General features: G+C 47.2%; 1 protein-coding gene across 1 annotated transcript in view; it reads right to left on the reverse strand.

Annotated features, from left to right (window-relative positions):
• Positions 1 to 3,962: 3,962 nt before the first annotated feature.
• The window catches only part of LOC135053761 (uncharacterized), a 214,805-nt gene continuing 192,937 nt past the window's right edge, over positions 3,963 to 25,830 (reverse strand). The window contains exons 3-7 of the mRNA XM_063957502.1: positions 21,986 to 22,042; positions 21,496 to 21,540; positions 18,051 to 18,167; positions 10,618 to 10,701; positions 3,963 to 7,281 (exon numbers count right to left, since the gene is read on the reverse strand). Of these exons, the coding sequence (XP_063813572.1) occupies positions 4,760 to 7,281; positions 10,618 to 10,701; positions 18,051 to 18,167; positions 21,496 to 21,540; positions 21,986 to 22,042 (2,825 nt within the window). The 3' untranslated portion in view covers positions 3,963 to 4,759. The remainder of the gene's footprint in view (positions 7,282 to 10,617; positions 10,702 to 18,050; positions 18,168 to 21,495; positions 21,541 to 21,985; positions 22,043 to 25,830) is intronic.

Raw genomic sequence — 25,830 nt, forward strand, 5'->3', positions numbered from 1 at the left:
CTGATTGACAGATCTTCATTTCTTGAGTATCTTTCACCACAGACTCACAGGAAACAGGTATATCACTTTTTGCTTTGCTTTTCTCCTGTAACCACTTCACTGCCAGTTGAGCTTTAACCTTTTCAAGGGCAGATGTTAGTACAATTAGCTTTCTTTCAGAATCGGCCTCTTCCATTTGAAGCACGAGTTTCTTTTTTTCTTACTTGCTATTATATTGTTCAGAGACAGGGTTTCTCGCTGCAGTTCTCTAATAGTGTCATTCTCATACGTCTACATCTCCTCCTCATCCTCTGTGTCTCCCGGGGATGCCGGCACATTCTCCCCAGCATACAAAGGCCGGTACCCCCCTTCACTATCAGGCTGGCAACAGCTGCTGCCACTTCACCTTGAGTTAAAGCTTTACTCAGGGGAGCATATATCTAGGTATGCCCCTGGACCTGCTCATTGTAGTGTGGTATAAAATGAACTGTAGGGTAATATAATGTCATATAATATGAACTGGGGCAGTGTAATGAGGCACAATAGGAACGGGGAGCACTATATAGCATAATGTGAATAGGGTACTGTGCGGCATAATGTGTACTGGCAGCTCTGAAATGTGACATAGGGTGAATTTAAGCACTACTGTGATACATAAAAGAAACTAAGGATCTACTATGGGTATAACATTAAATAAGGCTCTACTATGGCTCAGAAAATTATCTAGGGCACTATTATAGGGCATACAGTTAACAACTGCTGCAGAGAAGTGACTCTCTAGACCAGGCATTCCCAACCACGATCCTCAAGGCACACCAACAGTGCAGGTTTTAGTGATATCCAGGCTGCAGCACAAGTGACATAATTAGTAGCTCAGTTATTTTGATTTAACCATCTGTGCTGCAGCCTGGATATCACTAAAACCTGCCCTGTTGGTGTGCCTTGAGGACCGTGGTTGGGAATGCCTGCTGTAGATGTACTGGGACGGGGGCCCCTTCAAATGTTGCTATAGGGCCCCCAAAGTTCTAGCTACGCCCCTGGGTATTCAGATAGCAGCCTTAAAACCGTAAATGCGGCTGATACATGTCCTGATTTAAGCAGCACAGCGTACACTGGTGCAATAAGCAGACGCACTGTAGATTCTGCAGAGTCAAAATTGAATTCTTTATTTATTTAATAGCGTTTATTTGTACTGGGCCAGAAAATTCTGTCGCGCTGTACGATTGGGAAATGAATTATTCTGCGTTCAATGAAAATTCATGTGAATTTCAAACATCCCCAAAACCATCCGTTCACTTCTCTGTAGCTGCATTAATCAACTGATCTACTTAATACATGGGATTTATACAGGGAATCATATAGTATGTCCAGCGTGGTGGCAGATGAGACAGAGGTGTAAACATTCTGCTGTCGCCCACATCACCAGCACAAATGCAAATGTGCATGTGATAGAAAACACGCATAGGGCTCTATGTACTAAGCCTTGAAGAGAGATAAAGTATCAGCCAATCAGCTCCCAACTGCCATGTTACAGGCTGTGATTGAAAAATGAACGCAAGGAGCTGATTGGTTGGTACTTTGGGGGTCATTCCGAGCTGATTGCATGCTGCCTATTTTCGCAGCGCAGCGATCAGGTTACTACTGTGCATGCGTATGCAATGCAATGCGCACGCGCGTCGTACGGGTACAAACAGCATTGTTGCTGTGCAATGCTTCTAGCGACGATTCCATTCGCACAGCCAATCGCAAGGAGATTGACAGGAAGAGGGCGTTTGTGGGTGTCAACTGACTGCTTTCTGGGAGTGGTTGGAAAAACACAGGCGTGTCCAGGCGTTTGCAGGGCGGGTATCTGACGTCAATTTCGGGATCGGACAGGCTGAAGTGCTCGCAGCGGCTGAGTAAGCTTAGACCTACTCAGAAACTGCAAAAATCTTTTTCGTCCCGCGATCGCACACTTTCAAAGCGAAAATACACTCCCCCGTGGGCGGCAACTATACGTTTGCACGGCTGCAAATAGTAGCTAGCGAGCGATAAACTCGGAATGAGGGCCTTTATCTCTCTCCATGTTATCCAGGGTTGGACTGGCCCACAGGGGTACAGAGGAAACCCCAGGTGGGCCCCCACTGCCAGGGGCCCCACCTCCTCCTCTAGGAATCAGGTTCTAGACTGTGTACTTGACTTAAACATTAAACATATGTTACCTTATACTGAACAGAACTATGGTGTATCCTCTTCAGAGCATTGCTGTGCATCTGATATATTATCCTGCATACACTAGTAGTATTTACTAGATATATGTATGAAGGGGCCCAGACCATGCACTCTCTAATGGTTAGGCAAACCAATGTGGTGACTGGCCACACCCCCTTAGGAGACTCTGCACACCCCTAAAACTGCATTCCTGGTGGGCCCTTCATGTCCCAGCCCGACACTGACGTTATCACTCTCAATTACTTAGTACATAGACCCCGTAGTCACTTCTCCCTTCATTTTAGAAAGTGCTCACAGCTCTCAGCAATAGTGGCTCTTGCCACGGGCAAGCAGGCTTTTTGCCCGGGGCGCCGTTACCCTGAGGGCGCTGCCGTGGCAAGAGCCACTACTCCTGACCCCCTCTCCCCGGCTGCAGCAGGCGCCGTCAGCTGTGTGGGCGCCCGCTGCGAAAGACTTGGTGGACCTGGGGAGATATATACCATATACTGTTGTACCCCACAGGAGATTATTTCTAAATTTTTTATTGTAAGTATTGTGGATTTATTGTGTATTTTTCTTGCTAGTTTATTTTTGCGATGCAGACACCTGGGCAAACGTTTCAGGTCATTACGTTCTCCCTGCCTCAGCAGAGTAGTGATGTCAGTGGCTCATGTTAATGTTACAACAGTTTAAAATAAAAACAAACCAAAAAAAAAAAAACAAACAAAAACAAGTTATAGTTACAGCATTTTTAATATCTGGTTTTGTTTCTTAACAGTAGCTGTTGTGTACGTAATGTTTTGTTAACTTAGGATGCAGCATTTTTTCACAATAGGTAATTCTGGCTTTCAGTGTGTATGGACCTATGTGTGTGTCATGGAGACGGCTGGGACTCTAGGTGTTCTCTGTACAATTTTTCGAGCCAACCTGACGGATATTGGGTTGTTGGCCTGATAATTTCTTAGTGTGTACCATGCAGCAGGGCCCGACAAGTTGTCCAAATCGCGTATACACAGCTCCCAGTATAGCAGGTGCTCCATGCGCTGTATCATCCTCGTTGTTTTGGGATCGTTCAGAAAATGCTGTGCGTACGGTCATTCAGACTTGATCACACGGTAAGATTTTTCGTTGCGCTGTAATCAGGTCAGAACTGCGCGTGCGCATGCACCGCAAATGCGCAGGCTCGCCGCATGGGTACAAAGCGGATCGTTGCTGTGCGATGGATTGTACGAGGAATCCATTCGCACAGCCGATCGCAAAGAGATTGACAGGAAGAGGGCGTTTGTTGGCGGGTGTCTGACGTCAATTCTGGGACCAGGCAGGCTGAAGTGATCGCAGCGGCTGAGTAAGTTCTGAGCTACTCAGAAACTGCACAAAACTTTTTTGTACCGCTCGGCTGCACATGCGATCGCACACTTGCAAAGCGAAAATACACCCCCGTATGGGTGGCGACTATCTGATCGCAGCGCTGTAAAAAAAAAAACTAGTGAACGATCAGGTCTGAATTAGGCCCATTATCGGCGAATTAGAATCGATCAGAACTAATAGATTGTTGAGTAGTGTGTACGCTGCACATGGGAGTTGTTTTGATCAATGTGAATCAGCTGACGCTGGGCAAAATCTTATACTGTGTACCTAGCAGTACCTCGTTTTTTTCCCTCATACACTGTCCCATCGGCAGCAGCGGCTTCTGGGTCCCGGCAGTCACATGTGGAGCAGGTTGCGGAGTACCATGTAGCCCTTATTTAGTCTAAACAAATGGACAGTAGCAACAATCCTCCTTAATACAGGTTTATTGAGCGAGAAGTATAAGTAATCAGGATAAGTAATGAAAAGGATTTTCCTCTCCACACAAAATGATACAACACAACAACATTGGAGCAAATAGTGTAATTATAAAACTGTGCACAATAGTCCAATTCCAGGGGGTGGTCCAGTTGGTGCAGTGTCCCACGGTCTCAGTTCAGCTGGGGTCTGGGAGAAGAGAGACATGGAGACGTCGGGGAACGGAGTTGAGATGTTAGGATATTGTCTTCGTGCCTTGAATTCCTCAGCAATGATGTACTTGCTTGATTCGATCATGCTCATTGATGCTGAAGCTTGCTGTTGAAGTGTGGATATCTGGTCCATGGTGTAAGAAAGTGTGGTCAGATGTGAGTTCATCAACACAAAGTTGTACTCAAGGACGTCGGTCTGAGCAGCATGCATTCTATGACCAAACTCTTCATTCAGCTGGTAGGGTGCACTGGAAGTTTCCTGCACGTTCCCCTCCATCTTACGGTATCTCTCATGTCCTCCATCCATTGTACCAGCAGACTCAGGAATGGGATTGCTGAAGGGTGTTGCCATGTCAGGGTGTTTTGGGCAACTGTGGTCAGTTGCGAAGATGTTGCTACACCTTCAGGATGTTGGAGAACAACTGTGATCAGTTGTGATGATGTTGCTACAGCTTCTGGATGTTGGGGTACAACTATGGCTCTGTTCCAGGAGGTGGTCCAGTCGGCGCAGTGTTCCATGGTCTCAATTCAGCTGGGGGCCAGGAGAAGAGAGGTGCGGAGAAGTCAGGGAACGGAGTTGAGATGTCAGGATATTATCTTCGTGCCTCGAATTCCTCAGCAATTATATACTTACTTGATTTGATTGCCCTCATTGATGCTGCAGCTTCCTGCTGAAGTGAGGATATCTGGTCCATGGTGTAAGAAAGTGTGGTCAGATGTGAGTTTATCAACATAAAGTTATACTCAAGGACGTCGGTCTGAGCAGCATGCATTCTATGGCCAAACTCTTCATTCAGCTGCTTGGGTACAATGGAAGTTCCCTGAACATTCCACTCCATCATCCTACAGTAATTCTCATCTCCTCCATCCATTGTACCAGCAGACCCAAGAATAAGATTGTTGAATGATGTTGCCATGTCAGGGTGTTGGGGAATAACTGTGGTCAGTTGCGATGATGCTGCTTCACCTTTAGGATGTTGAGGAACAACTGAAGTCAACGGTGAAGATGTTGATGCAATCGAGCAGAATGGCCCTGTTCCAGGGGGTGGTCCAGTCGGTGCAGTGTTCCCTGGTCTTAATTCAGCTGGGCTCCAGGAGAAGAGAGGCGTGGAGAAGTTGGGGAACGGAGTTGAGATGTTAGGATATTGTGTTCGTGCCTTGAATTCCTCAGCAATGATATACTTGCTTGATTCGATCGCCCTCATTGATGATGAAGCTTGCTGCTGAAGTGTGGATATCTGGTCCATAGTGTAAGAAAGTGTGGTCAGATGTGAGTTCATCAACATAAAGTTATACTCAAGGACGTCGGTCTGAGCAGCATGCATTCTATGGCCAAACTCTTCATTCAGCTGCTTGGGTACAATGGAAGTTCCCTGAACATTCCACTCCATCATCCTACAGAAATTCTCATCTCCTCCATCCATTGTACCAGCAGACCCAGAAATAGGATTGTTGAATGATGTTGCCATGTCAGGGTGTTGGGGAATAACTGTGGTCAGTTGCGATGATGTTGCTTCACCTTTAGGATGTTGGGGAACAACTGAAGCCAACGGTGAAGATGTTGATGCAACCGAGCAGAATGGCCCTGTTCCAGGGGGTGGTCCAGTCGGTGCAGTGTTCCATGGTCTTAATTCAGCTGGGCTCCAGGAGAAGAGAGGCGCAGACAAGTCGGGGAACGGAGTTGAGATGTTAGGATATTGTGTTCGTGCCTTGAATTCCTCAGCAATGATGTACTTGCTTGATTTGATCGCCCGCATTGATGCTGAAGCTTTCTGCTGAAGTTTGGATATCTGGTCCATAGTGTAAGAAAATGTCGTCAGATGTGAATTCATCAACACAAAGTTGTACTCAAGGCTGTCGGCCTGAGCAGCATGCATTCTATGGCCAAACTCTTCATTCAGCTGGTAGGGTGCACTGGAAGTTTCTTGCACGTTTCCCTCCCTCATCTTACGGTATCTCTCATGTCCTCCATCCATTGTACAATCAGACCCAGGAATGGGATTGCTGAAGGATGTTGCCACATCAGGGTGTTGTGGAACAACTGTGGTCAGTTGCGATGATGTTGCTACATCTTCAGGATGTTGGGGATCAACTGTGGCTAGTTGCATTGATGTAGCTATACCTTCAGGATGTTGGGGAACAACTGAGGCCAGCAGCGATGATGTTGCTACACTTTCTGAATGTATGGGAACTACTGTGGCCAGGAGCGATGATGTTGCTACACTTTCAGGATGTTGGGGAACAACTGTGGCCAGCTGCATTGATGTTGCTATACCATTAGGATGTTGGGGATCAACTGTGGCCAGCTGCATTGATGTTGCTACACCTTCAGGATGTTGGGGAACAACTGTGGCCAGCAGTGATGATGTTGCTACGCCTTCAGGATGTTGGGGAACAAATGTGGCCAGCAGTGATGATGTTGCTACACCTTCAGGATGTTGAGGAACAACTGTGACCAGCAGCGATGATGTTGCTACACCTATAGGATGTTGGGGAACAACTGTGGCTAGCAGCGGTGATGTTGCTACACCTTCAGGATATTGAGGAACAACGGTGGCCAGCAGTGATGATGTTGCTATACCTTGGGGATGTTGGGGAACAACTGTGGCCAGCAGCAATGATGTTGCTACACTTTCTGGATGTTTGGGAACTACTGTGGCCAGGAGCGATGATGTTGCTACACTTTCAGGATGTTGGGGAACAACTGTGGCCAGCTGCATTGATGTTGCTACACCATTAGGATGTTGGGGATCAACTGTGGCCAGCTGCATTGATGTTGCTACACCTTCAGGATGTTGGGGAACAACTGTGGCCAGCAGTGATGATGTTGCTACACCTTTAGGATGTTGGGGAATAACTGTGGCCAGCAGTGATGATGTTGCTACACCTTCAGGATGTTGAGGAACAACTGTGACCAGCAGCGATGATGTTGCTACACCTTTAGGATGTTGGGGAACAACTGTGGCTAGCAGCGGTGATGTTGCTACACCTTCAGGATATTGAGGAACAACTGTGGCCAGCAGTGATGATGTTGCTACACCTTCGGGATGTTGGGGAGCCACTGTGGCCGGCAGCAATGATGTTGCTACACCTTGTGACCTTGTTTGCTGGTTATCTGCAGGGGTAGAACACACCATAAAATTCGGAAAACATTCTATTGAAAGATTATAATCCCCTGCAATCTCTAAATGAAAAAAGTCAGAGCATACACTACCGGGCAAAAGTTTTAGAACGTCACCATGTCTCCAGTTTTTATTGTCATTTAAGCAATTCCAGTCCAGTAAATAACCTAAACTGGTACAAAGGTGAACAGTAAACTGATAATACAAAGGCCACTTTAAGGGAACAAGTAATGGGTCATGTACTTACAGCTGCTTGACAGCAATGGAACTAAATTAAGCCTTGAAAACTGATGAAAACAATTCCTACAGGTGTCCAAACTTCTGTTGATTACTTGATAACAACCACCCTGTCCGTGTAATAAAGGGCCCTACACACTTAAAGATTATCTGTCCAATCTGGCTGATTGGAAAGAAAATCTGGAAATGGCTGGGAGCAAATGACAATCAACAATTTGCTACCAAAATCAAGAAAATGGACAAAAACAGTTCAGATAAATTGGTTTAATGAAACAAACTTAACCAATTTGTCTTAAACTCCATTTTTGTCTGTTTTCCAGTGTTTGTCAATTGCCATTTGATCCCAGACATTGCCAGATTTTCTTTCCAATCAGCCAGATTGGACAGATAATCTTTTAGTGTGTAGGGCCCTTACAGTCATGGAACATACTGTTATTACACCCTCTAAAGCATTATTACGCTTCTTGGGCCTGATTCATGTTTGCAAGTAAAGCAAAAAAGCAAGCAACTGGGCAGAATCATGCCATACTGCTGGTGGGGCAGATGTAACATGTGCAGAGAGAGTTAGATTTGGGTGGGTTATATTGTTTCCGTGCAGGGTAAATACTGAAGGCTTTTGCGTGTAGCCTACAAATGTTAGCTTTATTTGTACACCACAATTTAGATTTCAGTTTGAACACACCCCACTCAAATATAACTCTCTCTGCACATGTTACATCTGCCCCACCTGCAGTGCAGCATGGTTTTGCCCAGTTGCTTGCTGTTAGGCTTTTCTTACAAACATGAATCAGACCCTTTGCTCGCCGTTGAGTAGGAAAATGACGGCTGCTCAGAGTGTGACACAGCTGTCAGGGGTGTATTCAGGGCTTACGCTGTCCCTAGACACAACACTGCACATTCCCCACCCCCAAATTGTATTATTTTCACTATAAGCTTATAGACCCTCATTTGTTAATTGCTGGGTTAATATTAATATAATATAATGGGGGTGGGGCAGCACTTGTACACTTGCTTTCTCACTGTCAATGGCAGTAAGAAGATAAGTTGGTACATGGAAAAGTCCGTCAGTCCAAAATTTCCAAGGAACTACAAAATATTTCCACTCCATCCAAGATGGTGTATGGCATGGTACGTACCATCTTGGGAGGAGTGTGGATGGGTCACATACATATCCCACTGCTTCTGCACCCAGTCAGAGAGATGACGATGAGGAAAGGAAATGACCAGCCAACCACCAGGCCAACGCGCACACTACTTGTCCATTTCTCTATCGCTGCAAAATATATCCCTGTGCCACATGCCATCTTCATTGCAACCTGGGCATCTCCTACCTGTCCACACTCCACTCCAGGGGGAATACGGTGCAGAACAGTGACAATATTTTGTAGTTACGGAGTAATTTTGCACTGACAGTAATAAAACAAGCGTCTGACTGATGCCCCCAGCCTATGGTGCCCTGTGGCAGGTACCTCATGTGCCTGATGGGAAATTCACCACTGCCAACTGCCAAACATGCAGGAGATTGGGGCAGATGTATTAAGCCTGGAGAAGTGATAAAGCAGTGATACGTGCAAGGTGATAACGCAGCTGATTGGAGCTGATTGGTTGGTGCGTTATCACCGTGCACTTATCACTGCTTGCACTTATCACATACCTCTCTCCACTCCAATCTGTCCTCAGTGCTGCTGCCCGTATCATCTTCCTCACCAAGTGCACTACGTCCACCTCTCCTCTCCTACAAGCCCTTCACTGGCTCCCCTTCCCATTCAGAATCCAATTCAAGCTTCTCACACTCACCTATAAAGCCCTCACCCACTCCTCTCCCTCTTACATCTATGACCTTGTCTCTCTTTACACTCCCACCCGTCCTCTTCACTCTGCTAATGCTCACAGACTCTCCTGCCAACAGATTACTTCCTCCCACTCCTACCTACAAGATTTCTCACGTGCTGCACCACTTCTCTGGAATTCCCTACCTCTCCCCCTCAGACTCTCCACCTCTCTACAAAACTTCAAACGGGCTCTCAAGACCCACTTCTTCCCCAAACCCAGCCAAATCTCATCCTAACCCTCTTGTCTATGCTCTCTGTCTGCCCCGTCTGTGTCACCCCTGTCTGTTAGCCCCTCACCTTTTAGATTTTAGATCCGGTCTCTAGGTCGACACTATCTAGGTCGACCACTGTTGATTGACAGTAACTAGGTCGACAGGGTCTCTAGGTCGACATTTTCTAGGTCGACATGAGTTTTTCACGATTGTATTTCTTTTTTTTTAACCTTTTCATACTTAACGATCCACGTGGACTACGATTGGAATGGTAATCTGTGCCGAGCGAAGCGAGGGGACACGGTGCATTAATTGGGGTTCCCAGTCACTCTACGAAGAAAACAACACCAAAAAAACATAAAAAACTCATGTCAACCTGTCGACCTAGACCATGTCGACCTAAAGATCCTGTCAACCTAGTTACTGTCGACCAATAGTGGTCAACCTAGACACTGTCAACCTAGTTACTATCTACCTTCCATAGCACACACCCTCATACCGTATTGCTGCAATTGCACTAAACATTCTTCTAAACATACCAGGTTCCGTGCGACTCGGCTTGTCCGAGCATCTGTAACACTCAAATGTGCGCCTTTAACGCAATGCAATGTGGCAAACCCGCTTCACGACACTGAATTTGATGCGCAACACTTGTGTATCTGCATACAACTAATTCTCCATTTGTATACGAGGTGCTATGATGCAGCGGGTGGGGCTTTGTTTCAGGCCACGTTCCATCGTGTTTCGTATACAGGCCCTGATTCCCATTTGTAGGTAATGCCGATGTTCATGCAGCTGATCAGTTATAGGAAGACTTTGCACATGCCGCGGTTACACTGTGCAGGGTAACTACTGGCTGCTTTATATTACACGCCAATTTAGATTGCAGATTGAACACAGCCCACCCAAATCTAACTCTCTCTGCACATGTTACATCTGTACAGTTCCCACATCAATCTCTTCGCAATCTATATTACATATAAAACATTTCAATGAAAACACAGTTATTAATACCAAACACCACTTCACAACCAAAACATAGAATTACCGGAGTCTTCTGCGTGGGGTTTCGCTGGGACAGTTACTTCATTATTGCGAACCCGTTGCGGCTTCAAGTCAAGAGTATCAATCACTAGAGAATGAAATAGAATATAAAAATGTTTTACATTATAAAATCCACAGCAAATTTTCAGACCACTTTGGAAAAACTCTCACCTATAGATGGGGTATGCATCATTAGGTCGGACACTATTGGTCGACATGCATTAGGTCGACATGGTCAATAGGTTGACAAGGAAAAATGTCAACATGAGTTTTTTTACTTTTCGTTTTCTTCGTAAAGTGACAGGGAACCCCAATTAGTGCACCGTGGTGGTCATTCCGAGTTGTTCGCTCTGTATTTTTCTTCGCATCGCAGCGATTTTCCGCTTAGTGCGCATGCGCAATGTCCGCACTGCGACTGCGCCAAGTAAATTTGCTATGCAGTTAGGTATTTTACTCACGGCTTTTTCATCGTTCTGGTGATCGTAAGGTGATTGACAGGAAGTGGGTGTTTCTGGGCGGAAACTGACCGTTTTATGGGTGTGTGCGAAAAAACGCTACCGTTTCCGGGAAAAACGAGGGAGTGGCTGGAGAAACGGAGGAGTGTCTGGGCGAACGCTGGGTGTGTTTGTGACGTCAAACCAGGAACGACAAGCACTGAACTGATTGCAGATGCCGAGTAAGTCTGGAGCTACTCAGAAACTGCTAAGAGAGGTCTAATCGCAATATTGCGAATCCGTCGGTCGCAATTTTAAGAAGCTAAGATTCACTCCCAGTAGGCGGCGGCTTAGCGTGTGCAAAGCTGCTAAAAGCAGCTTGCGAGCGAACAACTCGGAATGAGGGCCCGTGTCCCTTCACATGGCTCGCTGCGCTGAGCACCGGTTACCATTCCCAATCGTAGTCCACGTGGATCGTAATGTATGAAAACGTTAAAAAAAAAGGAAGAAAAGGAAAGTGAAAAACTCATGTCGACTTTTTCCCATGTCAACCTAGTACATGTTGACCTATTGATCATGTCGACCTATTGACCATGTTGACCTAATGCATGTCGACCAATAGTGGTCGACCTAATGACTGTCGACCTAAGTGCTGTCGACCAAATGACCGTAACCCTATAGATGATGCGGGGAAATCAGCATCGCGGGCGCGTCAGCTGACTCCAGCTTCATCTTAAAAACAAAAAAATACAGTATTGCATAAAAATTATAACGGACTAATATATTAGCTGGGTTCTAGTTATTATAAACGTAATCGCAGTGGTTTTATGCTCTCTCATTTCCCCACTTTTCCATCTCTCTCCACCATCTTCCCTTCTTCCTCCCGTCTCCTGCTTTTCCCCCAATGTATATCCCCCCTCCCATCTCTGTTTTCCTCCCACCTCTCTCACTCTCTTCCTCTTTCTCTCCATCTTCCCATCTCTGGCTCTCCTCCTCACATCTCTTTCTGTTCCTCCCATCTCTCTCACTCTCTTTCTCTCCATCTTCCCATCTCTGACTCTCCTCCTCACATCTCTTTCTGTTCTTCCCATCTCTCTCACTCTCTTCCTCTCCCTCTTTCTCTCCATCTTCCCATCTCTGGCTCTCTTCCTGTTCCTCCCATCTCTCTCACTCTCTCCCTCTTTCTCTCCATCTTCCCATCTCTGACTCTCCTCCTCACATCTCTTTCTGTTCTTCCCATCTCTCTCACTCTCTTCCTCTCCCTCTTTCTCTCCATCTTCCCATCTCTGGCTCTCTTCCTGTTCCTCCCATCTCTCTCACTCTCTCCCTCTTTCTCTCCATCTTCCCATCTCTGACTCTCCTCCTCACATCTCCTTCTGTTCTTCCCATCTCTCTCACTCTCTTCCTCTCCCTCTTTCATTCCATCTTCCCATCTCTGGCTCTCTTCCTGTTCCTCCCATCTCTCTCACTCTCTCCCTCTTTCTCTCCATCTTCCCATCTCTGGCTCTCCTCCTCACATCTCTTTCTGTTCCTCCCATCTCTCTCACTCTCTTCCTCTACCTCTTTCACTCCATCTTCCCATCTCTGGCTTTCCTCCTCACATCTCTTTCTGTTCCTCCCATCTCTCTCGCTCCCTTCCTCTCCATATTTCCATCTTCCCATCTCTGGCTCTTTTCCTCACATCTCTTTCTCTTCCTCCCATCTCTCTCACTCTCTTCCTCTCCCTCTTTCACTCCATCTTCCCATCTCTGGCTCTCCTTCTCCCATCTCTTTCTGTTCCTCCCATCTCTCTAACTCTCTTCCTCTTTCTCTCCATCTTCCCATCTCTGTCTCTCCTCCTCACATCTCATTCAGTTCCTCCCATCTCTCTCACTCCCTTCCTGTCCCTCTTCCCATCTCTGGCTCTCTTCCTCACATCTCTTTCTGTTCCTCCCATTTCTCTCACTCTCTTCCTCTTTCTCTCCATCTTCCCATCTCTGGCTCTCCTCCTCACATCTCTTTCTGTTCCTCCCATCTCTCTCACTCTCTTCCTCTTTCCATCTTCCCATTTCTGGCTCTCCTCACATCTCTTTCAGTTCCTCCCATCTCTCTCGCTCCCTTCCTCTCCCTCTTTCTCTCCATCTTCCCATCTTTGGCTCTCTTCCTGTTCCTCCCATCTCTCTCACTCTCTTCCTCTCCCTCTTTCTCTCCATCTTCCCATCTCTGGCTCTCCTCCTCACATCTCTTTTTGTTCCTCCCATCTCTCTCACTTTCTTCCTCTTTCTCTCCATCTTCCCATCTCTGGCTCTCCTCCTCACATCTCTTTCTGTTCCTCCCATCTCTCTCACTCTCTTCTTCTCCCTCTTTCTCTCCATCTTCCCATCTCTGGCTCTCCTCCTCACATCTCTTTCTGTTCCTCCCACATCTCTCTCACGCTCTTTCTCTCCATCTTCCCATCTCTGGCTTCTCTTCCTCACATCTCTTTCTGTTCCTCCCATCTCTCTCACTCTCTGCCTCTCCCTCTTCCCATCTCTGGCTCTCTTCCTCACATCTCTTTCTGTTCCTCCCATCTCTCTCACTTTCTTCCTCTTTCTCTCTATCTTCCCATCTCTGGCTCTCCTCCTCACATCTCTTTCTGTTCCTCCCATCTCTCTCTCTCTCTCTTCCTCTCCATCTTCCCATCTCTGGCTCTCTTCCTCACATCTCTTTCTGTTCCTCCCATCTCTCTCACTTTCTTCCTCTTTCTCTCCATCTTCCCATCTCTGGCTCTCCTCCTCACATCTCTTTCTGTTCCTCCCATCTCTCTCTCTCTCTTCCTCTCCATCTTCCCATCTCTGGCTCTCTTCCTCACATCTCTTTCTGTTCCTCCCATCTCTCTCACTTTCTTCCTCTTTCTCTCCATCTTCCCATCTCTGGCTCTCCTCCTCACATCTCTTTCTGTTCCTCCCATCTCTCTCTCTCTCTCTTCCTCTCCATCTTCCCATCTCTGGCTCTCTTCCTCACATCTCTTTCTGTTCCTCCCATCTCTCTCACTTTCTTCCTCTTTCTCTCCATCTTCCCATCTCTGGCTCTCCTCCTCACATCTCTTTCTGTTCCTCCCATCTCTCTCTCTCTCTCTTCCTCTCCATCTTCCCATCTCTGGCTCTCTTCCTCACATCTCTTTCTGTTCCTCCCATCTCTCTCTCTTTCTTCCTCTTTATCTCCATCTTCCCATCTCTGGCTCTCCTCCTCACATCTCTTTCTGTTCCTCCCATCTCTCTCTCTCTCTCTTCCTCTCCATCTTCCCATCTCTGGCTCTCTTCCTCACATCTCTTTCTGTTCCTCCCATCTCTCTCTCTTTCTTCCTCTTTATCTCCATCTTCCCATCTCTGGCTCTCCTCCTCACATCTCTTTCTGTTCCTCCCATCTCTCTCTCTCTCTCTTCCTCTCCATCTTCCCATCTCTGGCTCTCTTCCTCACATCTCTTTCTGTTCCTCCCATCTCTCTCTCTTTCTTCCTCTTTATCTCCATCTTCCCATCTCTGGCTCTCCTCCTCACATCTCTTTCTGTTCCTCCCATCTCTCTCTCTCTCTCTTCCTCTCCATCTTCCCATCTCTGGCTCTCTTCCTCACATCTCTTTCTGTTCCTCCCATCTCTCTCTCTTTCTTCCTCTTTATCTCCATCTTCCCATCTCTGGCTCTCCTCCTCACATCTCTTTCTGTTCCTCCCATCTCTCTCTCTCTCTCTTCCTCTCCATCTTCCCATCTCTGGCTCTCTTCCTCACATCTCTTTCTGTTCCTCCCATCTCTCTCTCTTTCTTCCTCTTTATCTCCATCTTCCCATCTCTGGCTCTCCTCCTCACATCTCTTTCTGTTCCTCCCATCTCTCTCTCTCTCTCTTCCTCTCCATCTTCCCATCTCTGGCTCTCCTCCTCACATCTCTTTCTGTTCCTCCCATCTCTCTCTCTCTCTCTTCCTCTCCATCTTCCCATCTCTGGCTCTCTTCCTCACATCTCTTTCTGTTCCTCCCATCTCTCTCTCTTTCTTCCTCTTTATCTCCATCTTCCCATCTCTGGCTCTCCTCCTCACATCTCTTTCTGTTCCTCCCATCTCTCTCTCTCTCTCTTCCTCTCCATCTTCCCATCTCTGGCTCTCCTCCTCACATCTCTTTCTGTTCCTCCCATCTCTCTCTCTCTCTCTTCCTCTCCATCTTCCCATCTCTGGCTCTCTTCCTCACATCTCTTTCTGTTCCTCCCATCTCTCTCTCTTTCTTCCTCTTTATCTCCATCTTCCCATCTCTGGCTCTCCTCCTCACATCTCTTTCTGTTCCTCCCATCTCTCTCTCTCTCTCTTCCTCTCCATCTTCCCATCTCTGGCTCTCCTCCTCACATCTCTTTCTGTTCCTCCCATCTCTCTCTCTCTCTCTTCCTCTCCATCTTCCCATCTCTGGCTCTCTTCCTCACATCTCTTTCTGTTCCTCCCATCTCTCTCACTTTCTTCCTCTTTCTCTCCATCTTCCCATCTCTGGCTCTCCTCCTCACATCTCTTTCTGTTCCTCCCATCTCTCTCTCTCTCTCTTCCTCTCCATCTTCCCATCTCTGGCTCTCTTCCTCACATCTCTTTCTGTTCCTCCCATCTCTCTCACTTTCTTCCTCTTTCTCTCCATCTTCCCATCTCTGGCTCTCCTCCTCACATCTCTTTCTGTTCCTCCCATCTCTCTCTCTCTCTCTTCCTCTCCATCTTCCCATCTCTGGCTCTCTTCCTCACATCTCTTTCTGTTCCTCCCATCTCTCTCTCTTTCTTCCTCTTTATCTCCATCTTCCCATCTCTGGCTCTCCTCCTCACATCTCTTTCTGTTCCTCCCATCTCTCTCTCTCTCTCTTCCTCTCCATCTTCCCATCTCTGGCTCTCTTCCTCACATCTCTTTCTGTTCCTCCCATCTCTCTCTCTTTCTTCCTCTTTATCTCCATCTTCCCATCTCTGGCTCTCCTCCTCACATCTCTTTCTGTTCCTCCCATCTCTCTCTCTCTCTCTTCCTCTCCATCTTCCCATCTCTGGCTCTCTTCCTCACATCTCTTTCTGTTCCTCCCATCTCTCTCTCTTTCTTCCTCTTTATCTCCATCTTCCCATCTCTGGCTCTCCTCCTCACATCTCTTTCTGTTCCTCCCATCTCTCTCTCTCTCTCTTCCTCTCCATCTTCCCATCTCTGGCTCTCTTCCTCACATCTCTTTCTGTTCCTCCCATCTCTCTCTCTTTCTTCCTCTTTATCTCCATCTTCCCATCTCTGGCTCTCCTCCTCACATCTCTTTCTGTTCCTCCCATCTCTCTCTCTCTCTCTTCCTCTCCATCTTCCCATCTCTGGCTCTCTTCCTCACATCTCTTTCTGTTCCTCCCATCTCTCTCTCTTTCTTCCTCTTTATCTCCATCTTCCCATCTCTGGCTCTCCTCCTCACATCTCTTTCTGTTCCTCCCATCTCTCTCTCTCTCTCTTCCTCTCCATCTTCCCATCTCTGGCTCTCCTCCTCACATCTCTTTCTGTTCCTCCCATCTCTCTCTCTCTCTCTTCCTCTCCATCTTCCCATCTCTGGCTCTCTTCCTCACATCTCTTTCTGTTCCTCCCATCTCTCTCTCTTTCTTCCTCTTTATCTCCATCTTCCCATCTCTGGCTCTCCTCCTCACATCTCTTTCTGTTCCTCCCATCTCTCTCTCTCTCTCTTCCTCTCCATCTTCCCATCTCTGGCTCTCCTCCTCACATCTCTTTCTGTTCCTCCCATCTCTCTCTCTCTCTTCCTCTCCATCTTCCCATCTCTGGCTCTCTTCCTCACATCTCTTTCTGTTCCTCCCATCTCTCTCTCTTTCTTCCTCTTTCTCTCCATCTTCCCATCTCTGGCTCTCCTCCTCACATCTCTTTCTGTTCCTCCCATCTCTCTCTCTCTCTCTTCCTCTCCATCTTCCCATCTCTGGCTCTCCTCCTCACATCTCTTTCTGTTCCTCCCATCTCTCTCTCTCTCTTCCTCTCCATCTTCCCATCTCTGGCTCTCTTCCTCACATCTCTTTCTGTTCCTCCCATCTCTCTCTCTTTCTTCCTCTTTATCTCCATCTTCCCATCTCTGGCTCTCCTCCTCACATCTCTTTCTGTTCCTCCCACATCTCTCTCCCTCCAGTCTTTGGCACTAATTCAGCATGGATTGCAATTGCATCTACTTGCTGTAGTTGCGATCGCAGCACTGTGACCTGAGTCGCAGTCTATGATCAAACATCGTGACCACCGCTTTCTCAGGCGGGCCGGAGGGCGGCATGTAAGGCCAAAGAAACTGCATCTCATGATGCCGTTCTTGACCTTGTCACTCCCAGAAAACAGGGGCGACACGCCACCGTTTCCAGCAAAGTCAGCCGACCCCGTCCTTCCCCTCAAACGCCTCTGCCTGTCAGTCAGGCAGAGGAGTTTGCATTACCGCAATACGATCGCAGGATCCATTCTGATCATGCGCAGAACGTGTCTTTTGTGTGTGCAGTTTCCCAAACTGTGCATTGGATCACTTATGCGATTCAACCTGAATGAGCCCCTTTGTCTATTTTCCTCTTATCTCTATCTGTCTCTTCATCGCCTATTTCGCTCTCCCTCCTCCTACAATTCAAGAGAAAGGTTCACATAGTCCTGGAGCTGACATTTATGAAGGGACATTTGTGTGCCACCGCAGGGGCTGTGACCAGTGCCGCGGAGGTGTCCCCAGTGGTGCAGGGGTGTGACTAATACCGCAGGGGCTGTGACCAGTGCACCATGGGTGTGACTAGTTGCGCGGAGGTGTGACTAGTGCCGCGAGGGTGTGAGAAGTGCCGCAAGGGTGTGACTACGGCTACAGGAGTGTGACCATGATCAGTGCTGTGGAGGTGTGGTCTGTATCATGGGGTGAAGCTATCACCATGGAGGGCCTAGCTAGCACCTTAGTCTTCTCCCATCCTCACACCCATGGGTAACTTCATCCCAGTCACCTGCAGGTATGTTAGCGTTTCACTCCCCAATAGCCCCCCTCCCTCTTCCCTACCTCTGAATGGAACTCGTTGCTGTTCATTCCATTTCCCATCATCTCTATTTCTCTGAGGCTTTTCATGCCTTTGCTGTATTCCAAGACCGGCCCGGGAAAAGACAGGGGTAGGTAGTTCTAGAGGAGGATATCCAAAAAGCAACAAATAAAAAACAAAATATGTCACATCTCATATATATATGTCCAGATCTGTGACTCTATGACTCGTTTGCAAATGCTGGACGTGGCGCTGGGCGTGGCTAGGAGCTCTGAGTCATAGAGTCACAGATCTGGATAGCAGAGATCAGGCCTGCACACTTGGGTATGGCTTACCGTTAAGAATCTAGCCGCCCGTACGCCATACCCACGGGCCGCCACTCACACACACCATAGCCGCCGTTAGTGGCAATTACTGTAAAAGCAGCCGATGTGCTCCTCCTCCCCTTCCCAGCCCGCTGCTGTGTCAGGAGAGGAGAGGAGAGCGCAGCGTGGTCCCGTCCCTCAGTGCTGCTCAGTCAGACTTTGGTTTCCAGCAGCGGCGTGTATCTTGTCGAATGAGTACCGGTTCATTAGCCAATCAGAGCTCGCGAACCGGCGGCCAATCAGTAGCCACGGCTGCCGGTCTGCGAGCTCTAAATGGCTAACGAACCGTTGCTCAGTTGAGAAGATACACGCCACAGCCGGAGACCACCAGAGTCTGACTGAGCAGCGGGAGGGAGGTGAGAGGTGTGGTGTGGAGTAGGTGGGTGGGGCATATGTATAACTGGCATTGTTTGGCATATCTGGCACTGTGGGGCATATGTATAACTGGCACTGTGGGGCATATGTATATCTGGCATTGTGGGGCATATGTATAACTGGCACTGTGGGGCATATGTATATCTGGCACTGGGGGCATATGTATATATGGGACTGTGGGGTATATGTATATCTGGCATTGTGGGGTATATGTATAACTGGCACTGTGGGGCATATCTGGCACTGTGGGGCATATGTATATCTGGCACAGTTGGGCATATGTATATCTGGCACTGTGGGGCATATGTATATCTGGCACTGTGGGGCATATGTATATCTGGCACTGTGGGGCATATTTATATCTGGCACTGTGGGGCATATGTTTATCTGGCATTGTGGGGCATATCTGGCACTGGGGGCATATGTATATATGGGACTGTGGGGTATATGTATATCTGGCATTGTGGGGTATATGTATAACTGGCACTGTGGGACATATCTGGTACTGTGGGGCATATGTATATCTGGCACTGTGGGGCATATGTATATCTGGCACTATGGGGCATATGTATATCTGGCACTGTGGGGCATATGTATATCTGGCACTGTGTGGCATATGTATATCTGGCACTGTGGGGCATATGTATATCTGGCACTGTGGGGCATATGTATATCTGGCACTGTGGGGCATATGTATATCTGGCACTGTGGGGCATATGTATATCTGACACTGTGGGGCATATGTATATCTGGCACTGTGGGGCATATGTATATCTGGCACTGTGGGGCTTATGTATAACTGCCACTGTGGGGCATATCTGGCTCTGTGGGGCATATGTGTATCTGGCACGATAGACTGCGGACGATGCGAGCAGAGACAACAACTCCCAGCATGCCTTGTGCGGCCAGGAAGGAAGATGGTGGTTGCTGTTACTGGTGCAGAGTGAGAGTCTGTAATGTGCAGTGTGCGGGGGCAATGACGCTGGTGAGAGGCTAATACCATATACTGTGATGAGGTATAAGTCCCCAGCGCACACTGTGTATGTAATGTTATATAGGGGAAGGGGCTGTATAGTGATATATATGAGAAATAATCTCCCAACACACTCACACTGTGTATGTGGTATTTACCAAACATTGTCTTTATAACTACATTATGTACACATAACATATTATTATCATACTAGGTCATTCATCATGCCCTGCGTCCGCTCTTCACACCATCCACATTATTCTTGAAGGTAGTACTCCATATAATACAAATATTGCCTGCCCAAAGGACGTGCAGGGGTTAAGGAACTAGTGAAAATCACCGGCAACAGGAACTGGCCAGAATAACGAATGAAACGGAGCCAGACCAATCACATGAGACACCAGGCTGGAGTGAGGTACCAAGGCGTTCCAAACAGGTGTGTTGCTGCACATAGCAGGGTGGACTCCAGACACCCTATCAGGACTAAAGGGAACTGAGGACGCGATAAGACCAGACAGACGAACACGGAAGATTTCAGTATTTTCGACAAGACTCCTACTTTCTGTGAGGTTGCAGAGGTCTGACAAAGGTAAGCCCAAATACATTGTCCGATGGTGCCCTCTATCAAAGGGATTTTACCGGTTTAAAGATCGTAATCTGAGTTGGAGTCTATGGAGGTCATTCCTAGTTGATCGCACGTAGCAACTTTTTGCTGCTCATGCGATCAACCTGACGCGGCCTACTGGGGAGTGTATTTTAGCATAGCAGGGATGCGATCGCTTGTGCAGACCTTCTATGCTTAAAAAGTTTAACGTAAAACAAAACCAGCCCTAGACCTACTTACCATTTGTGACGGATCCAGCGATACAGGTCCCGGATTTGACTTCAGACATCCGCCCTCAAAACGCCTGAACACGCCTGCGTTCGCTGGACCACTCCCCGGAAAACGGTCAGTTGACGCCCCGATACGCCTTCCTCCTGTCAATCTTCTTGCGGTCGCCGCTACAACCGCTTTCCTCATTCCCGGCGTCGTTGCCCGGCGACGGCAATGCGCACGCCGCGCATGCGCAGTTCCGACCCAATTGCACCGCTGTGAAGAAGTGCAGCGTGCGATCGGGTCGGAATGACCCCCTATGTCCAAAGCAAGGATCATGGTAATCTTCTTAGAGACAGATGGTACCAGCACAGCAGAAACATGACATGATTGGGCATAGGCAGGATATTTGACAGACTAGACGGTACTGGATACTGAGGGTCAGACTCGTTAATAACTCCTTTACAAGATGCAGACAATGGGGCAAAGCCAACAGTTAAATTCCAGGCTTGAGGTCTAGGTAAAGAGGTTACTGTGCTGCAATCAACCCGAGACTGACAATCCCTCAGTACCCCGGATTTTGCAAACTTTGCTGATAACAGAGTCCTTGCTCTGTGAAATTGTTAGAAGTTCCAGTAGGAACTAACTCCGGTCCACCAAACCACAACGTGAACCTTCTCTGGCATTGGGGAGCTCAGTACGTGATCTTCTCTGGTGATGGGGATCTTTCAGGACATTTTCCTTTAGCACGGGGTGGGGTTTGACTGGTTTGGGACCTTCTTCTTTGGCCGGTATATCCTGACAGCCAATGAGAGCTGTGACAGAAGGAAGTAGGCGGGGCCTCCCTCATGTCAGCAGAATTACATAATGGATTAAACAAAAACTAAGCAAATAAACGTACATACCTTCAAGAAAGCTGTTCCTACGTCTCAGCGACTCACCTGTAGTATGTCTGGAAGATACATCAGGATTTCCTTCTGTCTGAGCTAGAAGATTAAAATGGAATAAAATAATAATGATTTCTGTTAACTACAAATGTAACTGGTTATAACAGACGTAGAATAAAATATTGTGTTGGATGAGATTAAAAACTCAAGAAAAACAACACAACACGTGAACGCTGCAGAGGGACGGTGAAGTTACAGAGGGTAGCGGTGGAGGTATAGTAGCCTTGACATCAAGGTTTTAACTTGAGAGACCTACAGACGTAAAAGGACTGGAGAAGAGGCAGAGTCATCAGCATAGATACAGAGCACAAACAATATATAAAGTAAAAAGAAGGAAGAGCGTGCGACATGCCCAATACAGTTTGAGTAATAAATTACAGAAGATTGAGGTCATTTGGAACAATGACATCATATTATGAAATGAGTTAGATATCACAGAACAGGCCTTTACTGTAGCTTTCACCCTAAGGAGAAAAGCATTTACCATTTCGCTTAGTCCCTCTCGGTTCCTCTTCCACTGCGCGAGGCATGGGCGCTATAGCTGTGACATACAGAGACACAAAAGACAATGCATGAACATAAATGCCTGAACTACAGACATGTATTATTTATGAACATTTCCATGCAAAAATTATTTTGGCTTGATGGTAAATACTTTCCATACAGTAACTCCAAAAAAATAGTATAGTACAAAGAAAAAAAATTAACTAAAAACATATTTTGTTGCTGTAAAACAATGTAAATAGTGACCTGACAGCTATGCTGGTTAGATGTGCTCCTGTTCAGCTCCCAGCTCCTAATTTCTGGATCATCTGAGATTCCGGTAGCCCCAATCTCTCCTCTTATACATTATGAATCTCAGGAACCGGTCTGTACCCTTTGGGCCTTCTCCAGTTAGTAGATCACCTTTACAGCCTGCATCTTCTTCATGTCCTGGGCCGGAGCCCTATTAAAGAGTCCTGTCTCCACCTCCTGGTCACATTATTAGCAGGTCTACCCTGTATATCTCTATCTTCAGGGGCTCCTGTCTCCATGAGGACATGTCTTTCACCTATGCAGTGATGGCAACCTGATTACCACTGCTGTACGTGGGTGTCTACAGCAGTTGATAACTAGTGTCCCATAAAGCGTGCCCTCTAGTCTTCTAGATAAGCGGATCCTCTTCTCTCTTTTGCTTCCATTTCCTCACAATGAGTAAAGATAGAAAGTCTACTAACAAGAAAGAAGCTGTCAGACTACAGAGTCTTACTCCCAATTAAACATGAGGCCGTTTTCTTCCACCACCTGCATCAAGGCCTAATCCTTACTCTGAGGCTCAATATTCTCCAAAATCCATTCACCTCTCAAGCTGCATCTCATGAATGTGAACAACGTTCCCCACACTCCTCCACCCTCATAAATGAGATCTCTGAAATCCTTCCATACATTAAGACACTACCAACTATACAGGTTATCAAATATACTATTAGGAAGGAGGTCACCGCTATCCAAGGTGACTTATCCCAAAACTCAGACTGCACTAGGAAAGAGGCTTCAGATGCACTGTTCCATAAAACCACAAGACATCGTTGCTTCTAAGCCAGGGATTTCCAGCAGAGCATGTCTAGAAAGGATGATCTGGACAGAGTGGGAAGTGTAACAATATCGGCGTCTGAGGGTGTTGGAAGAGATCTCTCAAACTAGTCTGACAAATGCCTTGACAAAGGTATACATGCCCATGATCCCAGTGGCATGATCTTGTAAGATGGGGCATATAGGCCTCATGATATTATTTGTAAGCTTCATTACTTTGCCCAGAAGGAGATTTTATGCAAAGTGCCAAGTAGACAATATAGACTTCACTGGTGATAAGATCCAGGTTTACCAGGATCTATCCTGGCACCCTGGAATTATGCAAGGAAACTGGAAACTGTGCCCGGAAGAGCTGACACAATAAGGAAAGGATTTGGAATCCCGGGTAAGACTCATACCAGCCACACCAATCACACCGTATAACTCGTGATACTATACCCAGTTAATACTATGAATAACAACTGAGCCTCTCAACAGATGGCTCCAAACAATAACCCTTTAGTTAAGCAATAACTATATACAAGTATTGCAGACAATCCGCATTTGGGATGGGCGCCCAGCATCCACTACGGACTACGAGAAAATAAGAATTTACTTACCGATAATTCTATTTCTCATAGTCCGTAGTGGATGCTGGGGACTCCGTAAGGACCATGGGGAATAGCGGCTCCGCAGGAGACTGGGCACATCTAAAGAAAGCTTTAGGACTATCTGGTGTGCACTGGCTCCTCCCCCTATGACCCTCCTCCAAGCCTCAGTTAGGATACTGTGCCCGGACGAGCGTACACAATAAGGAAGGATTTTGAATCCCGGGTAAGACTCATACCAGCCACACCAATCACATCGTACAACTTGTGATCTGAACCCAGTTAACAGCATGATAACAGAGGAGCCTCTAGAAAAGATGGCTCACTACAGCAATAACCCGATTTTTTGGTAACAATAACTATGTACCAGTATTGCAGACAATCCGCACTTGGGATGGGCGCCCAGCATCCACTACGGACTATGAGAAATAGAATTATCGGTAAGTAAATTCTTATTTTCTCTAACGTCCTAAGTGGATGCTGGGGACTCCATAAGGACCATGGGGATTATACCAAAGCTCCCAAACGGGCGGGAGAGTGCGGATGACTCTGCAGCACCAAATGAGAGAACTCCAGGTCCTCCTCAGCCAGGATATCAATTTTGTAGAATTTTACAAACGTATTTGCTCCTGACCAAGTAGCTGCTCGGCAAAGTTGTAAAGCCGAGACCCCTCGGGCAGCCGCCCAAGATGAGCCCACCTTCCTTGTGGAGTGGGCATTTACAGATTTTTGGCTGTGGCAGGCCTGCCACAGAATGTGCAAGCTGAATTGTACTACAAATCCAACGAGCAATAGTCTGCTTAGAAGCAGGAGCACCCAGCTTGTTGGGTGCATACAGGATAAACAGCGAGTCAGATTTCCTGACTCCAGCCGTCCTGGAAACATATATTTTCAGGGCCCTGACAACGTCTAGCAACTTGGAGTCCTCCAAGTCCCTAGTAGCCGCAGGCACCACAAATAGGTTGGTTCAGGTGAAACGCTGAAACCACCTTAGGGAGAAAACTGAGGACGAGTCCTCAATTCCGCCCTGTCCGAATGGAAAATCAGATAAGGGCTTTTTCAGGATAAAGCCGCCAATTCTGACACGCGCCTGGCCCAGGCCAGGGCCAACAGCATGACCACTTCCCATGTGAGATATTTTAACTCCACAGATTTAAGTGGTTCAAACCAATGTGACTTTTGGAACCCAAAACTACATTGAGATCCCAAAGTGCCACTGGAGGCACAAAAGGAGGCTGTATATGCAGTACCCCTTTTACAAACGTCTGAACTTCAGGGACTGAAGCTAGTTCTTTTTGGAAGAAAATTGACAGGGCCGAAATTTGAACCTTAATGGACCCCAATTTCAGGCCCATAGACACTCCTGTTTGCAGGAAATGTAGGAATCGACCCAGTTGAATTTCCTCCGTCGGGCCTTACTGGCCTCGCACCACGCAACATATTTTCGCCAATTGCAGTGATAATGTTTTTGCGGTTACATCCTTCCTGGCTTTGATCAGGATAGGGATGACTTCATCCGGAATGCCTTTTTTCCTTCAGGATCCGGCGTTCAACCGTCATGCCGTCAAACGCAGCCGCGGTAAGTCTTGGAACAGACAGGGTCCTTGCTGGAGCAGGTCCCTTCTTAGAGGTAGAGGCCACGGATCCTCCGTGAGCATCTCTTGAAGTTCCGGTTACCAAGTCCTTCTTGGCCAATCCGGAGCCACGAATAATAAGAATTTACTTACCGATAATTCTATTTCTCGGAGTCCGTAGTGGATGCTGGGGTTCCTGAAAGGACCATGGGGAATAGCGGCTCCGCAGGAGACAGGGCACAAAAAAGTAAAGCTTTACTAGGTCAGGTGGTGTGCACTGGCTCCTCCCCCTATGACCCTCCTCCAGACTCCAGTTAGGTACTGTGCCCGGACGAGCATACACAATAAGGGAGGCATTTTGAATCCCGGGTAAGACTCATACCAGCCACACCAATCACACCGTACAACTTGTGATCTAAACCCAGTTAACAGTATGACAACAGAAAGGGCCTCTTAAAGATGGCTCCTTAACAATAACCCGAATTAGTTAACAATAACTATGTACAAGTATTGCAGATAATCCGCACTTGGGATGGGCGCCCAGCATCCACTACGGACTCCGAGAAATAGAATTATCGGTAAGTAAATTCTTATTT

This window comes from Pseudophryne corroboree, chromosome 1, assembly GCF_028390025.1.
Source record: "Pseudophryne corroboree isolate aPseCor3 chromosome 1, aPseCor3.hap2, whole genome shotgun sequence".
NCBI lineage: Eukaryota > Metazoa > Chordata > Amphibia > Anura > Myobatrachidae > Pseudophryne > Pseudophryne corroboree.